Below are 18,732 nucleotides of genomic sequence, written 5' to 3' on the forward strand. Positions count from 1 at the left end.
CTGGGGCTTTGGTTTATCTATAATTGATGAACTGCTGCATCTCTTGAAATGTCTGGACAGTCTTTTCCAAATTCTGACATTTGGAGACTGCTGTGAAGAGTTTCAACCATTGTTTCATGTTCTGTATTGCTTTATGTAGCAAAGCATTGTTTGTAGTCTGTGATTTGTTTTTCATAGATGTGAATCAGTCCCTTCCAAATAAAGCTATTATTATACATTATTATTAAAAGTCTTTAGATCCTTTTACTAGTCTCTTATTTCTAGTCTTCTACAAGGGAGTCACACAGAGATTATCTAGTGGCGTGCTTGCTTTTTATTTGATTACTTCATAAATTTTCTACAGAGAGAAATTTAACAATTAAACAGACTTCTGAACAAAGCAAAAGGGGAATATTGTGCCTTGCAAAATTTAGAATATTGTCAAGACATTGTTAAAAAGCTTGCATGTGAAGGCTGAGTTGCCATTGTAGCAGTCTGTGTAACAGAGATAATTATGACTGGGAAACCATAAAACAGCTTGCAGGTACACATTTTCACTTCAAAATGCCAGAAGATCCAGCTGAAATTACATATACTGCATATATTTTATTGTGAAAGGCCCATTTCAGCATCTGCACTAAACCAAATTATAGAAAAGCGTTGCATCTGTTCATTTACTTAAAAACTGAGATAAACAAACCAGTCCACTCTGTAAGCCTCTTTTCAGAATAAATGATTTAAAAAAGGAATAGGGTTTTTTTCCCTATTATGCTTCTGAATTGCTCCTGCACAAGAATGTACAGATATAGACTACAGAGATGGGTTGAAGCCATTTCCTACATCCAGTGAACCTTGGCTAAAATAACTTGGATGGACCCTGTCTTCACCCTTGGTGTTGCTCTTCGTGTTGGCTCCCATTTCTGATAAAGGGTGGAAGGGGTATTTATATAAAGCATACTGTTGAACCTCAGGGAGGAGTATTTGAATGTGCTTGGATCCCTGCTGCTGAGCAGCTCCTCCTGTTCTCTTTCCCTACCATCTTCTTCCTTTATAAAGAAGAAAGAAAAGAAGAGTCATATTGGAAGTAGATAGGAAGCATTTGGGTAATTGTCAACCCAAGTCACTCTTGAGGTACCTTAACTCATTGGGGCACAGAACTGTATTACTTTGTTTCCTGCTTAATCTGACTTCCCTATTAGAAGTAGAATTATATTTTTCAGAAAACCTTTAGATCATGATTCATTGGTTAGCAGAAGAGGAGTAAAATGTGAGGAGTTATTTTCAGGAAGGAGTCCCACGGAAGAGAATTTTAGAGAAATCAGAGCAGACAAAGGAAAAGAATAATATCAGTAAATAGGAGCTGACAGAAGGAATGGTCGACTGGACAGAGATTGTGGGAGAAAGAAGAGAGAGGAGGGATAAAGAGAAGTACAACTGTGGCCAGATGGTAGGGGCAGATGTTACATACATATATGAAATCAGGAAGCGTGCTTGACTGTCCTGGCTGGGATGCAACTAACCACCATGTCCCAAGCCAGGAACTTGATCTTGGATTCCTTGCTAACTATGGAGGCACAGGTCAAGAAAGTAGCCTGCCTGGCATTTTTCCACCTTCGCACTTTGATTCCAAAAGCCACCTCCTTCTCTCTCTAGTGTAGAAGGTATTTACATAATTTAACAGTTGGAATTTGATGTTAATTCAACTGATGTTTCAAGCAGGGAGGCCAAAGTTTTGGTCTTATTTCTAGCCAACCATGGGCCTGGTGGAACAGCTCTGTTTTGCAGGCCCTATAGAACTGTCCCAAGTTCCATGGGGCCCTGATCTCTTCAGACAGAATATTCCACCAGTTTAGGGCCAGGGCTGAAAAGGCCCTAGCCCTGGCCCTGGCCCTGGCCGATTGAGGCCAGTTTTCCAAAAGCATGCTGCTTGAGATTTTTATAATGAGGTGCCAGGGGCTGAATGTTCTACCTACTAAGTGTGTGCTCTACCACTTTTCAACCATGAAAGGAAATAGGGGGGAATTGTAAAAAAATGGGTTTGATGTTGAGTGTAGGACATTGGTAGGTACAATTTGGGGACAGAATCTCTGGGCTAACTCCTGTTGTCAAACCATAGGTATATTCATCAGTTCATACAAGCAAAAGAGACCTGCTTAGATAGCATGACAGAAATAGTATACAAAATCCTATTTAATATAACTGCTAGAACTAGAATGTGCAGGTTCAAGCAGTTAGTTTTACATGCAGAATTTACCTTTCTCTGGAAAGTGCATGACATTTCATTTTGAAAGTGAAACTCATCATGATGCATTTCTGTCTACAGAATCCTCACATACAGTGTGTAGACGATATGGTTTATTCCCTTAGGTACAAGTGGAATTTAATATGACATTTCTTTGCAAAACAAGATCTTAGATCAGGGCTTCAAGGCCTGGTTTAGATGGAAAGGTAGGTTAGAAATTAAGAAATAAAAAAGACAAGCCTATGACCTTAGTCATGTAAGTACAACGTATGAAGAAAAGTATGGTCATACCGGTTATATAATTCTGTAAACTATTTATCTGGTAGACTACATGATTGACCATTTATTTCTGCAAGTTACAAACATAATTGTAGCTGTGCAGCTATGATTCAACAAGCAAGAGGGCGGCTTTTTAGACTGAAGACTCAGGTGTTAAACAAAAATTGCCATGTACTCTCTTGCTCCCATCTTCTTGCTTCCATGTCAATAAGTAAATGCAAAATAAACTTTGATCTTAAGATCTTAAGAGTATGCAAGCCTTGGTGTTCAAGGTGATATAGACCCAGGTTTCCTTTCTTTTTGTTTAAGCTAATACCTTAAACCGCTCTGCGGGAGCAGTATAAATAAAACAGTAAGGGCCCTGGTGGAGGGCCCTGTCCAGGATGAGAAAGGGCAGCCATTAGCCCCTTCCCCCCGGAATGGCTAGTGGAGGGCCCAATCGGCAGGCGCTTTGCGCTTGCCAATTCGGCCCTCTGCTTGCCATTCCGGCCCCAAGGGGCCAATCAGCCACTTGGCACCAAGCTGACGAGTCGGGAGGCGCTTCGCGCCTCCCAGCCCACCCCCCCAAACCGCTGCCTTCCCCGCACGCCACCATTGCCACCCTGACCGCCGCTCCAGCCAGCCACCCGACGAGACTGGAGCCGGGAGCCTGCGGCCGTGCACAAGGGACAGCCCCGCCACATCTCTGCTGCGATGGGACTCTCCCTTCGCCACTCCTTGAGGTCCAAAGCTGCCTGCAGCCAGCCCGCTACAGCCAGACTTCGCTCAAGCATGATGGCCTGCCTTCGCGGCAGTAAGCTCCACCACGGCCTCGCCCCCCTCCCACACTCAGGAGGGCCCTTCGCACCTGCTTCCCCCCCACCCCACCCAGCACGCTGTTCCAACCCCCCAAAAAATCCCCCGCAACCTGCCAGCCCCCCGCAACCCGCTGCCGACTCAACCCACACACGCACACAGCCACCTCGCTCTTCCCCTGCCCTCCCCTCCCCTCGCCCCCTCTATCCCCTCACTCTCCGCTGCAGCTTCAACATACACACATGCACACACACACACAGACCACGCTCTTCCCTCGTCCCCACCCCTCGATCCCCCTCGATCCCCCCTACAGCAAGCTGGCTTTCTACATATCATGGAGGAGGTAATCTCAAGAATGTAATATAGGATTAGTATTCTAATGTAAAGATGTAAAGAGCATTGTATGTTATCTTGCCGGTAAAATATATATAAATAAATTGTTTCAAATGCAAACAGAGACAGGACACAATGTCAGCTATACCCATGATTCTGTTAACTGCCACAAACTCTTTATCCATGAAATGGTGTGAGAAATTCTCCCCTCCCCTATCATAATTTACTGTTGTGTCATAAGAATTTGATTTATGGCACTTTATTTTTTTAATGCCACTGGATTTCCATCTGTAAAAGAGTTTGCATAGATCCAAAGTATTTTTATTTATTGTTACCTTATTTGTTAAAAGCCACAGTTTGCTGTTTCTTGATTTTTTAAAATTCATTGCTCTAGAGACCCGTAAAAGTTATCAACAAGTGAAAAGAGTATACTATAACGTTAATCTGCAAATTGTAATGATAGAAAATGAAGAGCTAAATGTGAAACTAATCTCTTCACAGGAAAGCACAGTACGAACTTTGTCAGCCGGTATGATCCTAGGTTTAACAGCTGGATACAACTTCCACCCATGCAAGAGAGGTAAAACCTTACTGTTTTGTTTATTTGATAGAGGGGTTGGAAGAAGAATTCTCAGTGGCATTACTGCTTGCTTGTTCAACCAGGCAGCCCCTCAGTCTACTGGAGTGGCCATGGCATCACCTGCTAGGTCCTTGTAACCATTCATCTCCATGGATTCTAGTGACAGTGGGCTGTGACAGTAGTGTGGGAAAAGGAGGCAGACAATCTCTCCCTTCCCCGTTGCCTTCTTCTTCCTTAACCTGCCAAATCCTTCCTTGTCTTAATATAATGTGAAAAATGAGGATCACTGAATTCTTATATACTTCCTTTCTGCATACCAATTAAGATAGCTAACAAAAATTCTCCCCCAAATCAGTAATGAAGAACTAATAATAAAATATTTTTCCTTGTCTATATGTATAAATTTATAAAATGTCTCGTGCTAAGTGGGCCTCAGGCCTTTGACAGCCTCTCTGCTTTTCTATGTTCAAATACATGCCATAGAATCATAGAGTTGGTAGAAGCCATACAAGATATCTAGTCCAACCCCCTGCTCAATACAGGATTTGCCTAAAGCATACACGATCAGTATCTGTCTAGCTGCTGTTTGAGGACTGCCAGTGAGGGGAAACTCACCACCTCTTTAGGCTGCTTATTCCACTGCTGAACTACTCTGACTGTGAATCTTTTTCCTGATATCTATCTGGTTCCATTCTACACATAGTTTAAACCCATTACTGTGAGTTCTATCCTCTGCTGCCAACAGGAACCTCTTCCTGCCTTCCTCTGTGTGACAACCTTTCAAATACTTAACAAGAGCAATCATGTTCCCTCTCAGCCTTTTCCAGAATTTCCTCACAGGGCTTGGTCCCCAGGCCCCAGATCATTCTCATCGCTGTCCTCTGAATCCTTTCAATTTTGTGCACATCCTTTTTGAAGAGACCTCTGGAACGGCACACAGTACTCCAAGCGGAACTTGATCAATGCAGTATACAGAGGGACTACGACATCTTGTGATTTCAATGTGATGCCTCTGTTGATACAGCCCAAGACTGCATTCACCTTCTTTGCTGCTGCATCATTTTGTGACCCGGATGTAGATCTCTGCACTTATCCTTATTGATTTGCATCTTGTTCTCACATGCCCACTTTTCCAGCATGTTCAGATCTCATTGAACTCTACCCATCAGAACATCATGGGGATCCTTGTCAAAAGCCTTACTGAATTTAGATTTTCCATATGGAGCATTCAGCCCAGTATCCCAGAATGTTATGAAAAATCAAATCTTTAGGATCAAAGGCAGGTTTTTCTTATAACAGAAGGCCACACACGAGAAGTCGCAGAGTTTGACAGACAAACTAACAGTCAATGAGAGTTGATTAACATAACTCAAATGAGCTAAGATTCAGGTGGGTAGCTATGTCAAGTCCAGTGGCAAATTTCGAGTCCAGTGGCATCTTTTAAAACCAATGAAGTTTTATTTAAGGTATAAGCTTTTGTATGCAAGCACACTTCTTCAGATATAGTAAAACAGAATTTCCTCAACCATTACTTATAAGGAGGGGAATTAGGTACTAGGAAGGACTGGTTAGATTAAGATGAATAAATAATGGGTGGTTATAGCTGAGGTTGGATTAAGGTGTTTGATAAGATCTATGTATGACAATAAATTAGCATATAAGTATAAAAGTTAAGAGGGCATCCGGCCCTCTCAATTCCTGGCAAATAGATGGGGAAGAAATTTAGGTAGTGTCAGATTTTATTTTCCTGGACTCCAAGATCACTGCAGATGGGGACTGCAGCAAAGAAATTAAAAGACACTTGCTCCTGGGGAGGAAAGCTATGGCAAATCTAGACAGCATCCCAAAAAGCAGAGACATCACCCTGCCAACGAAAGTGAGTCTAGTCAAGGCTATGGTATTCCCAGTTGCAATGTATGGCTGCGAAAGTTGGACCATAAGGAAGGCCGAGCGTCAAAGAATTGAGACTTTTGAACTCTGGTGCTGGAGAAGACTCTTGCGAGTCCCTTGGTCTGCAAGGTGAACAAACAAACTGGTCAGTCCTAGAGGAGATTAGGCCTGACTGCTCCTTAGAAGGCCAGATCTTGAAGATGAAACTCAAATACTTTGGCCACCTCATGAGAAGGAGAAGGAAGGACTCCCTGGAGAAGAGCCTAATTCTGGGAGTGATTGAGGGCAAAAGAAGAAGGGGATGACAGAGAATGAGGTGGCTGGATGGAGTTACTGAAGCAGTTGGTGCAAGCTTAAATGGACTCCAGGGAATGGAAGAGGACAGGAAGGCCTGGAGGATCATTGTCCATGGGGTCGCAATGGGTCGGACACGACTTGACACCTAACAATAACAAAATAAGAGTTAGCAAACAGATGTGAGAACAAAGTTTGAGTCTAGTGGTACCGCCAAGACCAACAAAGTTCAATTTTGGATATAAGCAAGAACTGAGGGTCTTGGTATGTGTAGATGCAAACTCCTCCAAATACACTAAAATAGATTTCCTCAAACATTACATATAGATTGGGGGGGGGGGGTTGGTTGGTTGCCAGGAAGGGCTAAGAGTCAACATGCATAAGTAACAAGCTAAGATTGGAATGACACATTTGGTAAGACATATGAATAGTGGCAAATACCTATTCTCCCCCCCCCTTCCCTTTTTAGGGGCCCAAAGCATTGTGGAAAACAAAATTGGTCACACCACTGCCATGGGTGACCAAGCCGCTATCCAAAAATTGGGACACCTGAAGGACTTCTGCTAAGACCCCCTGGAAGGATTAGTGGCCAGGAACTTCAGGGACCTTCTTCAAGATGGGTTTTGTTGTTCTGAGGGATATGGGAGCATATCAAGCAGCTGCTGCAAGGACTTCTTGGAAGCTGTCTGGCACCTCTGTACCTCCTGCCCCCCTACTGCTTGCCTTCCTGTGGAGCTTGCCATGGGGACACCCTCAGTGTGCGAGACCTGTTGGAAGGCATCCGCATATCCAAATTCTTGTCCATTGTTGCCCACAGGCACCCTGTCCATTCTGCATGACACCATGGACAACATGGGGTCCGCATGAAACAGGTGGTTAACATCCATATCCTTACTGACAGGTAGCTGTGGCTTCTGATGGGAGGAGGAGCAAGGCTCTCTTTAAGCTGGACGTTCTGCAGTGGAGGAGTGAAGTTCCTGTGGCCCATCCCTCTCCACCCCCTGCCAGTGAAAGATGCTTGGCTCAGCCTCCTTGAATCATGGTTTTGTCTGCCCTGTTTATCATGTCTCCCCCACCTAGCAACAACACCAGGATAGAATGCTGCCACCATGGTAATGCCCAGCAACACTGATAGGGTGCCTTTCCCCCCATTCAGCTGCCATGTTACTTTCCCCTTAGGGAGGTGACTAGCAGCACCACCATTGCCTGCCCCAGTGCAAGCACCACACAGGATTGTTCTGTTAGTGTTTGTAGACACTAACATGAGATGAAAGAAAAAACTTCCACTTTATTTTATGATTTTTAGAATATAAAGCATCAAGGAGGCCAAAATCTATTTAAATATTCTGTTCTAATTATCAGAGTCCTTTTTTCATTGGGCTTTACACTGAGATAATTACCCTTCACTTCCTCAGCTAAGCCTACATAACTTGTAATGTGATCAATTACTTCAATGTAGTAAAAGTCTCTGAGGATAGGAAGTATTGCTAAAAATGTGATTAGACATTTTTTAAATACATGAATTGTTTACTGACTTGTCCCTTGTGTCTTCCTTGGAGACACAATTTATTAAGTCAGTAAAATTATCAAGACAGTTGTAGCAGCTAATATAATTCAATTAAGACCTTTAATGCACTCCTGTCATGTCATTTTAGGACAAAATGTCTTCCTAGGTGCAATAAAATTGTGGGTTTTTACCCATTGAAGACAAATTGTAGAATGCACACAGCTACCAAAAGGCTATACAGAGGTCATCACAGTAGTGATCATTCCTTGTAGATGAAGCGGGAGACCTTGGATTGGGGCCCTCCCAAGCAAGCCATAGGCAAACCATCTGTTAATATTGCACATGGGCCAATTATCTGGGCGCTTACTCCTGCTTTATGATGAAGACTAGTGACCAAGCCTGTTGCATTCAGGAATACAACAGGTGCTAGATTAGGGGGTGGAGTGGAAGAACTCTGCGGACAGCCGTTCCATCCCCCCAGGACCTGGAAAGGCTGCAGGCAGGTGTTACGGAACTCACAGGCAGGGGCAGCTGCCATGCAGCAGGGATCTGCAGCCTCCAAGCCTCAGAGGGAAGTGGAAGGAGGAGGGGGTGGTCAGGGGTGGGGGATGGAAGGCAATTAGCTGACTGTTGGACAGACAACCAAGCAGGTTGGAGGCGGAGGCATTCAGGCGGGACAGCCACCCTGAGTGGGTGTTATGCTGAGTGGCACTTAAACCATGAGGCACGTTCCTCCTCCTAGGTCTTACCAGAAATATTAAGTGGAACAGATGGTTGAAATTATTCAATTTTTCAAAACCAGACACAGAAACAGATAAATAGAAAAGTTTTATGTGTGTATATATAATTATTTGTTCTTTAATAAGTTTTCAGGATCAATTGGTAGCCTGCACCCCATCTCCTATAGCACTTATCCCCAACATGTGATAGAGGGCAGGACTATCAAAATGAGTCTGGATTGGCATGAATAAAACTGTTAATAGGCAATATCATATTAGATGTGATTCTGAGACTTGCAGCATATTAGTTTTCCAGCCATTCCACTTCATTTTTAGAGAAATGAGTGACAGAATGAGGTATCATCACTATCAGGAAAGGTATTCAGTACTGTTTTGTCTTTGGATCCTGTTCTTTCTGTTCCTTTTCCTGGGTGTAAACTGCATGGAGCTTTTATTCCAACCCCAGATCGATTCAGTCCCTGCCCTCTACACAGAATGCGGTTTCCGTTTGGATTTGGGGCAATTTAAATTTTCCTTCTTCAGCAAGAAGGATTGATCCAGAGTGACCCTACCTTTATTGTGCAATATCTCAGACTGCTGTTAATCCTGAATAAAGAAACTCCGTGGTAGAGAACCTCTGATAGGCTACACCTGGTCATCTGACACGCTAGCCTTAAAGGAGAAGCCCCTAACTTCTCTCAACTTCTGTCGGTCCTGGATTTTTCCTCCCTCCTCTGCCTTTTTCAATCCTCTCCCCCCCCCCCTCCAAGAAAAGAAAGAGGCTCCCTGCCTGGCTCCTCTCCCCCCCCCTCCAAGAAAAGAAAGAGGCTCCCTGCCTGGCTCCTCTCCCCCCCCTCCAAGAAAAGAAAGAGTCTCCCTGCTTGGCTTCTCCCCCCCCTTCAAGAAAAGAAAGAAAGAGGCTTCAAGAAAAGAAAGAAAGAGCCCCCCCCCCCACACCTTCTAGCCTCCCTAACCACGTGCAGAAGACTTTCCTGTTTCAAAGGGGAGGAGGGGGGGAGAGGAAGACCCGAGTTCAAAGTGATCTGAATTCAACAGGATTGACAATGGAATAAAGAAAGTAAGTGCAGACTCTGCCCTGGCTCACTGGGATGCTCAGTAGCATACTGCCATGGTAACACTGCTTCTGCAATTTAAACATCCATTGCTTTGCTTGTTATAGTATCTTAAAACTTTCTGCCTTCAATACCAGTATTCAGATGTTGCCCTTTGAAGAAGAAGAAGAGTTGGTTCTTATATGCTGCTTTTCTCTACCCGAAGGAGTCTCAAAGTGGCTTACATTTGCCTTCTCTTTCCTCTCCCCACAACACATACCCTGTGAGGTAGGTGAGGCTGAGAGAGCCCTAATATTACTGCTCGGTCAGAACAGCTTTAGCAGTGCTGTGGCGAGCCCAAGGTCACCCAGCTGATTGCATGTGGGGGAGCGCAGAATCAAACCCGGCTTGTCAGTTTAGAAGTCCACACTCCTAACTACTATACCAAGGTGGGCATCAAACCATTGAGTACCTGCAGGTATGCCTTCAGTGTTGAACCCAGTCAATTTGACTGCTACTAAGAGCCTCTTGTGGCGCAGAGTGGTAAGGCAGCGATATGCTGTCTGAATCTGTCTGCCCATGAGGTTGGGAGTTCAATCCCAGCAGCCGGCTCGAGGTTGACTCAGCCTTCCATCCTTCCGAGGTCGGTAAAATGAGTACCCAGCTTGCTGGGGGGTAAACGGTCATGACTGGGGAAGGCACTGGCAAACCACCCCGTATTGAGTCTGCCAAGAAAACGCTAGAGGGCGTCACCCCAAGGGTCAGACATGACTCGGTGCTTGCACAGGGGATACCTTTACCTTATGGTAGTGAATTCTTGTATTGGACTTCCTCTAATCCTCGGATGAACACATTTTTTACTGAATCAGACCCTTGGACCATCAAGGGCAATATTGACTACTCAGTCTAGCAGTGTTTCTCCAGGACAGCCTTTTTCAACTTTTTGATGGAACCCCTGAAGTGACTGCGGAAGTAAGATGCCGAAACCAGCCAATCGATCAACTGATCATTTACCATTTCTACTGTGGAAAAAGAGACTAGGCCTGTAGAGCAAGAGGGGAAGTGGACTCCAATGATATCTAGTGATGATGTCAGCAGCCATCCGAATTTCTGGGAAAGATTGTATAACCCATGGGAGGCTATCACATAACCCCTTCTCCATGATCTCAAGCAGAAATCTTTCATATCACCTAATCTTTATTTGTTTAATTTGTATACCACCCTCCCCACTAGCAGGCTCAGAGCAGTTTACAATAAAAACACAGCTAAAAACCAGTCCCCTTCCTGCCATCCTCTCATACACCCTGTGCCAGTTATCTGGATGCAATGGTATAAATAAACCTGTCAGAAGAGTGCCATTTTGTAGGCCCTGCAGAACTTTTACAGCTCTGTCAGGGCCTGGATCTTACATGGCAACTCATTCCATTAGGTTGGGACCAGGGCCAGGGCCAGAAAGGTCAAGACTAGGCAAATGTCTTTAGGACCCGGGATTACCAACAAATTGGTGTTGGCAGAGCACAGTGCTCATTGGAGAGCATATTGAGAGAGGTGGTCCTTCAGATGTACAGGGCCCAGACAGCATAGGTTCTTGAAGGTCAGTACCAAGATGCTGAAACTTGATCTGGAACTCCACTGGTAACCAATGTAACTGTTGGAGAGCAGGCTGTACGGGGGTCCATATAAGAACCTGTGCAACTGCATTCTGCATCAGGTGTAATCTCTGGATCAGGGCCCATATATAACTAGTTGCAATAATCCAACCTGGAGATGACCATTGCATGGATCACAGTGGCTAGTGTGCCCCAGGGCAAAATTGGGCACTAGTAGCTTTGCCTGCTGCAGATGGCAAAACACCTGGCAAATTACATTAATAATCTGTGCCTCCATTGATAGAGAGGCATTGAAAGTCACCCTCAGGCTCTTGACAGTATGTAAAGCTGTTTGTTGCACTCTATCAAGGCAGAGGAGGCAGTCAGATTGACCCTTCTTCCCCAGCCACAGGACCTCTATCTTTGAGAGTTTCAGTTTCGGATGTTTCTGCCAGAGCCATCCTACCACAACCTCCAGGCATCTCATTAGTGCATGTGTTCAGCCAACCGCCCATCAACAGATATAGGCCAACCATATATTCCCATGTCTTCAAGTTGATGAGCCAAGAATTTGTCATGGACTGTTTTCAAACAATAATGCCACGGGACTGAACCTGGGACCTTCTGCATGCCAAGCAGATGTCTACCACTGAGTCCTTCCCATGAGTAGACACTCTCCTTTTGGATTTTGAATCCAGGAATTACATAGATTCTGTCAAGTCTAATGGATCAGATGGACTCTATACCTTAATATAGGGAATCATGATTTACTCTTATCTCTGTCTGTCTGCAGAGGAAATACATTTCTACTTGAAGTCCTAGGATTGGAGGTTAAATGACCATCTCAGAAAGTTTAGAAACTGAGAGATGCAAGGTTGCATACAAATTTGTCCATGCTTGCAGTTCTTTGGGGGTCTTTTGGTGACGATTAATGAAATAAGCTGTTTTCAGTGGCACCAACCTTGCCTTGGCAGAAAAGCCTTTATAGGGTGCAGCTGCAAGCTTGCTCCTTTGTATTGACATGTGTGCCTCCCAGTTTGGTAGTTGTCCAGGCTTAGGCAAGAACAGGCAAACCCCTAATTCTGTCTTTCTGGAAAAGAAGAAGCATAAATACAGTGCCATGGATTTTACATTTTATTTGACAGCGATATTGTCTGTATCTAGATACTAGTGCCAGCCATGAACTGACATACTCTGCTCATAGAACTGTTGCCAGATGAACAAACAACATTTGGCCAAGTTGTTTCATTCTGAAGCTTTCCATCTGTCAAAGCAACAAATTAACACAGTAGGCCATAACATAGACTGTGATTTCTGATTTGTTGCAGGGGCTGTAATCTGTGTATCATGTCTAGCTTTAGTTTTCTTCCCATTTATCCAGTGCAAAGCCTTGGGCTGAAGGTCTGCCATTTCATGGGTTGGGTACATTTCATATTACTGCAAACAAGGCTTTGGAGAAAGTGGAGAAAGATAAGTCTGTTTACAACCTGGGCATTATTCAAGTCTGTGTTCAGTATTCCAGACATTGGTTCTCCTTCTGTTTAGAGCAGGCTTTTTCAACTAGGGTTTCGTGAAATCCTGAAGTTTCTTGACAGCCTGGAAGGGTTTCCCAAACGGGTTGGAGTTAATACATTTTGAATCTATTTTTTAAATTTGTTATACATTTGAGTCATGTTGACCTCCCCTCCCAAAATAGCCAATGATGAGCCAGGAGGGGGTGGGAAGGGGAGGTGTCCCAGGTAGGTATTCATGCAGCTATGCTTCCCAACCATATTCTGCATGATGGTGTGGCTTCTGGAGTTGAAGAAGAATATTTCTAGTAGTTTTCAATGGTAAAAAAAGTTGAGAAAGGCTGGTCTAGAGTAATGCCTTCCTCATTCGTCCAACAATTTCCAGACATAGAAAAGGGGCTTAACCAGCTCTTAAAGGGGTTTGACTTATTCTCAAGCTAGAAAAGAGAATCAAACTCAAGGTTCAGTACTTATTTATTTATGTTAGTTATAGTCTGCCTTTCTCACTGAGACTCAAGGGAGATTGCACAAAATAAGTGAAATCAACAGGATGGGCCTCCAGTAAACAAAGCAATAAGAATCACAAAATTCTTAAAACTAGCACAGATCTGAAAACAGATCTGAATAAAACTTAAACCTTAACATGATACATTAAACAATTCAATAATTACACAGGAGAAGAATACTTACAGCAACAAACAGTATACTGTATACAACAGTATAGTTCACAGTCTTTATGCCTATTCCAAAGCATCTCTCTGAAATATTTTGTTACCATTGCAGTTAGCCACCTATGTAAGCCTATGTAAGAAAACTCTCCTAAATAACTCAGTTTGGCATACTAAGAGGAAAACTTCATAAGGCAGTCCATTCAATAAGGTGGGAACCACAGCAGAAAAGGTATGTGTATGGGCAACTGTTGATTTTGCCCATTTACAGGATGGCACCTAGAATCATATAATCATAGAGTTGGAAGGGGCCATACAGGCCATCTAGTCCAACCCCCTGCTCAACGCAGAATCAGCCCTAACCATCCTAAAGCATCCGAGAAAAGTGTGTATCCAGCCTTTGCTTGAAGACTGCCAGTGAGGGGGAGTTCACCACCTCCTTAGGCAGCCTATTCCACTGCTGAACTACCCTGACTGTGAAAATTTTTTTCCTGATATCTAGCCTATATCGTTGTACTTGAAGTTTAAACCCATTACTGCGTGTCCTCTCCTCTGCAGCCAACAGAAACAGCATCCTGCCCTCCTCCAAGTGACAACCTTTCAAATACTTAAAGAGGGCTATCATGTCCCCTCTCAACCTCCTTTTCTCCAGGCTGAACATTCCCATGTCCCTCAACCTATCTTCATAGGGCTTGGTCCCTTGGCCCCAGATCATCTTCGTCGCTCTCCTCTGTACCCTTTCAATTTTATCTACGTCCTTCTTGAAGTGAGGCCTCCAGAACTGCACACAGTACTCCAGGTGTGGTCTGACCAGCGCCGTATACAATGGGACTATGACATCTTGTGATTTTGATGTGATGCCCCTGTTGATACAGCCCAAAATGGCATTCGCCTTTTTTACTGCTGCATCACACTGCCTGCTCATGTTTAGTTTACAATCCACAAGTACCCCCAAAGTCTCGTTTACACACAGTGTTACCTAGAAGCGTATCCCCCATCCAGTAGGCATGCTTTTCATTTTTCTGACCCAGATGCAGAACTTTACACTTATCTTTATTAAATTGCATCACGTTCTCATTTGCCCATTTTTCCATTGTGTTCAGATCTCGTTGAACTCTGTCTCTATCTTCCGGAGTATTTACCAGTCCTCCCAATTTGGTGTCATCCGCAAACTTGATGAGTAGTTCCTCCACCCCCTCATCTAGATCATTAATAAATACGTTAAAAAGTACCGGCCCGAGCACCGAGCCCTGAGGTATCCCGCTACTCACCTCTCACCTCTCTCCAGTCTGATGGCAGTACCTGCAGGGTACTGCCATGGCAAAATATAGAAGAAGAAGTTGTCATGGTGGAGTACAGAAGAAGAGAGGCAGTGCCACAGACATGAGACAGCAAGGCCATGATTGGCTCTGTACTTGATAGTCAGTAGTTTGAACCAAGCCTGGTACCTGAGGGGCAGCCAGTACTGTGATTGCAAAATGGGAGCAATATGCATGCTCTGAGTAGCTGATAATCAAGCTGCAGTGTTCTGCACCAGCTGGAGGCTCTGAGTTGACTTTGACTGGAGACCTATGTGAAATTCATTACATTATCCTAGTCTAGATATTACAGTGGTGTGGAGGCAGGTATTCAGCTCAACTGTATCAAGATCATAATCTGGGCTAGACTTTGGAAAAATATAATTTTTTGCACCTGAATTAATTTGTCAGCAAGAGTCAGTTGAACCCCATCAAAAGTGGGAAGAACAGTGTTCTTCAACTTCAATCCCTTTCTAGGGATTGCACCCTTTGGAACCCCACAATACAGCTCCCACACTGAAGATGGCTGGTTTCCAATGGCAACTCTTTACATTCAGTGTGAGGGATAATTTAAACGCATCAAAGGCAGATCTCCTAATACCTACTTCTGCCTCCAAATGCCTCAACATGATGATATGATCTATTCTAATGTACAGATCAACTGTAGAACGATATAATAGAAGCAATAAGAGCCTCTCTCTATTTTTAGTAGTGGTCAGATTAACTACCTCTGACTGGCCAAGGGAAGATGCTGTGAGTAAGTGAATGATTTATGATATCAAAGTCTCATTAATGTGGATTTTACATGATTTTAGCAGTTAGGAATTTGGCAACCAGGATCCAGAGCACATAATGGCCTTCATAAATACTATGATCCTGTCAACATCTTTCATAGTAAACAGGTAAAAATGGTTCATAAGTAAACCAGATGAAGTGTTAGGTGTTTCTTCGGCCTGGCCTAGATTACTGGGGGCATCCAGATTTGAGTGTTTTGTGTTACATTATCAGCAAAAAGATTTCGCAAAGGTATCACAGATAAATTGTTCCAGACACAATAATGGCTCAACAAAGGCCTTAAACAATTAGGATGGCCATGAACTACTTGGTGCAATAGAAATAGAGAATTAACATTCCTCTGTTGCTGTCACTACTGCCTCATAGGTTTTCCAGTGAACTCTATATCTTGTTCTGTCACCTCCACAGGAAACAATGAGGCTGACTTCTGCCCTAAGGGTGGGAGAAGTTGACAAGGAGTAGTCAATACCATCAAAAAGCTTCATGTTCCAAGTTCCCACTGCAGCCTCAACAGAGCATGTGTTTAAGAATCCCTCCCCCTAATTTAATCCTACAATATCAACCATAATGATTACTTCTTTCCTTTTGGAAAAGTACTTCAACACTCCATTAATCTTCTACTCCTTGGGTAGGTTCAAGGGAACAATATAGAGGGGCTTTCCGCACCGGGATCCTTGTAGCAAATTGTTTGCTGAACAAAAAATCGCCATTAAAAATAGTGCAATTCGTCATTATGCATACCTGACTTTGTAGTGGAATCCAGTTGCGTTTCTATCGTTTCCCACAAGCTTCCGGTCTCAGCAAAAATCGCTAGACAGGAAGCGCTATTGCCAAGCTCGTCCCGCCCCTGGCCGTCAAGCAGCCAATGGGCAGCCGTTAGCATGATCCCAAACAGCCCCTTTCCCTTTAAGAAAGGGTTTTTTTTTTAAACACACCCATTGCAACGAATATGTGTTGATTCATTGCAACGGAGAGACCCATCAGCTGGCAGGTGTGTTTGAGCTGTCGTTTCATCGTTGCCACGCTCCCCCCAAGTGAAAAAAAAAATCCCCCCCCCCTCACGGGCCCGATTTTCGGCCGAAAACAGTGTAAAAAATAAAGGGAAAATACAGCAGCAAACGGGCTTGTCTGTTGTTTGTGCTTAGTGAATAAACAGCTCTGGGGAGGGACTGAAGCCAGGGAAGCCTCTAAACAGGCTCGCTGGTGGGTTGAACTCCGCTTGCTCGGAGAAAAAAAAATGGCGATCGCTTCGCCGGAAGATCAGAGGAGAGAGCCAGGGGGAGAGACTTTGTAGAAACCACAACAATGGTAACGCACAGAACTTTCCCGCTAGTGTTGCAGATTGGTTGCAGGAGTGTAGCGCTTTCCGGAGGGTGAATCCACTTTTGGGGATTTCCCTGAAAGCGCTACAAGGAAGCGCTTTTTGCGGATCGGTTTCAGGTGTGTGGCAGATTGTCAACGACGTTGTGCATAATGGCAAATCAGTAGCGTTTTCAATTGGCAACCATTGTGCGATTTTGAAGGTGTGCGAAAAGCCCCAGAGTGTTTCACTGATATTACCACCCTGCAGGGGAATTAGCCACCTGTATTTCCAGGCTCCAAAGTGGGATCGTGGTCTGTGGGTTGCAATGATATTTGAGATTTTAGGATTTTTGAAACCTAATATCCCCCAAAATGGAGGTGCTACTAGTAGAGGGAAGGTCTGGCCCAGGAACTGGAATATCTCTTGTTCTGGATAGGGTGGTGCTTCCCTTGAAGGAGCAAGTTAATAGCTTGTAGGTGCTGCTGGACTTTGGCTTCCTGTTGGATTCAACAGATAGCGGTGGTGGCCAGGTGTGCCATTTACCAGCTTCAGCTGGTAAAGCAGCTATGGCTGTTTTTGCGTTTTGCCACTGTGATGCATTCTGTGGTAACATTTAGAGTAGATTTGTTGTTGTTGTTGTTATGTGCGAAGTCGTGTCCGACCCATCGCGACCCCATGGACAATGATCCTCCAGGCCTTCCTGTCCTCTACCATTCCCCGGAGTCCATTAGAGTAGATTACTGCAATATAATTATATACTAGGGGCAAAGCCTGTTCTATCCAAGATTACAACAGGCACGAGAGCCAGTCTGTAAGGGCATTTTGGAGTGAGTCAATGAGATTATATCACTCCTAAATTGTTCCTTCTACACTGGCTCCTAGTTTGCTTCCAAGCCAAGCTCAAGGTGTTGGCATTGATCTTTAATGTCATAAATTATTATATAAATTTTGTCCAGCATGCCTGAAGGACCACCTATTCCCATATGAATCTGCCTGTTCACTCTAGTCATCTTTAGAGGCCCTGCTTCAGATTCCCCCACTAGATGGATGGCCTTTTTCAGTCCTGGCCCCTATCTGGTGGAATGAGCTCCCTGGAGAGCTTTGGGCCCTGTCAGAGCTTTTGCAGTTCCACAGAGCTCCAAGATAGAGCTCTTCTACCAAGTTTTTGGTTGAGGCCAGGGCAAGGAAGATCTGGGGTCCCCATAGATATGTTAGATCTTTGCTCCCCCTGAGATAGCCCCCTGAGTTACTTATTCCAGGAGGTCTGTTGAACCAGAAGTGGAAGGGAGAGGTCGCTGCCGGGAGGATGGTTGTAACTGGGTCTTTTATGATTTTAACTGGGGGATTTTATTACTATTAGGGGATTTTATTGTGGGGAAATGCCTTTGTGAACTATAACAAGCCATTTTGGGAGTGGCGGTATAAAAATGTAGAAATGAATAAATAAATTAAATAACCCGAGAAAGGGCCTTCTCAGTCTTGGCACCATAATTTTAGAACGTCCTCCTCCAGGAGTCACTCTGTTTATCTTCTACTAGCGGGTGAAGACTTTTTTGTTTGGTTTGGTGGTCCCTCATTCTTATTAGCTTTTTTCCTGTTTGTTTTTTCTGTGTTCATATTTTTGTGTGTTTATATATTTAAGGTAAAAGGTAAAAGTATCCCCTGTGCAAGCACCGAGTCATGTCTGACCCTTGGGGTGATGCCCTCTAGCATTTTCATGGCAGACTCAATACGGGGTGGTTTGCCAGTGCCTTCCCCGGTCATTACCATTTACATATATATATATATTTATATAATATCATTTAATTGTTTTATATTTTTAATGTTTTACATATTTTAATTTTTGCCACTTTGAGGACCCTAAATTGGGCAGTATAGAAGGCAGCGTAGAAATTAAG

General features: G+C 44.0%; 1 protein-coding gene across 2 annotated transcripts in view; it reads left to right on the plus strand.

Annotated features, from left to right (window-relative positions):
* Positions 1–18,732, plus strand: part of KLHL14 (kelch like family member 14) — an 86,565-nt gene that overhangs the window by 54,197 nt on the left and 13,636 nt on the right. For both annotated transcript variants that reach the window (XM_077352514.1, XM_077352513.1), the window contains one exon: positions 4,130–4,208. In XM_077352514.1, the coding sequence (XP_077208629.1) occupies positions 4,130–4,208 (79 nt within the window). The remainder of the gene's footprint in view (positions 1–4,129; positions 4,209–18,732) is intronic.

Source organism: Paroedura picta, chromosome 9, assembly GCF_049243985.1.
Source record: "Paroedura picta isolate Pp20150507F chromosome 9, Ppicta_v3.0, whole genome shotgun sequence".
NCBI lineage: Eukaryota > Metazoa > Chordata > Lepidosauria > Squamata > Gekkonidae > Paroedura > Paroedura picta.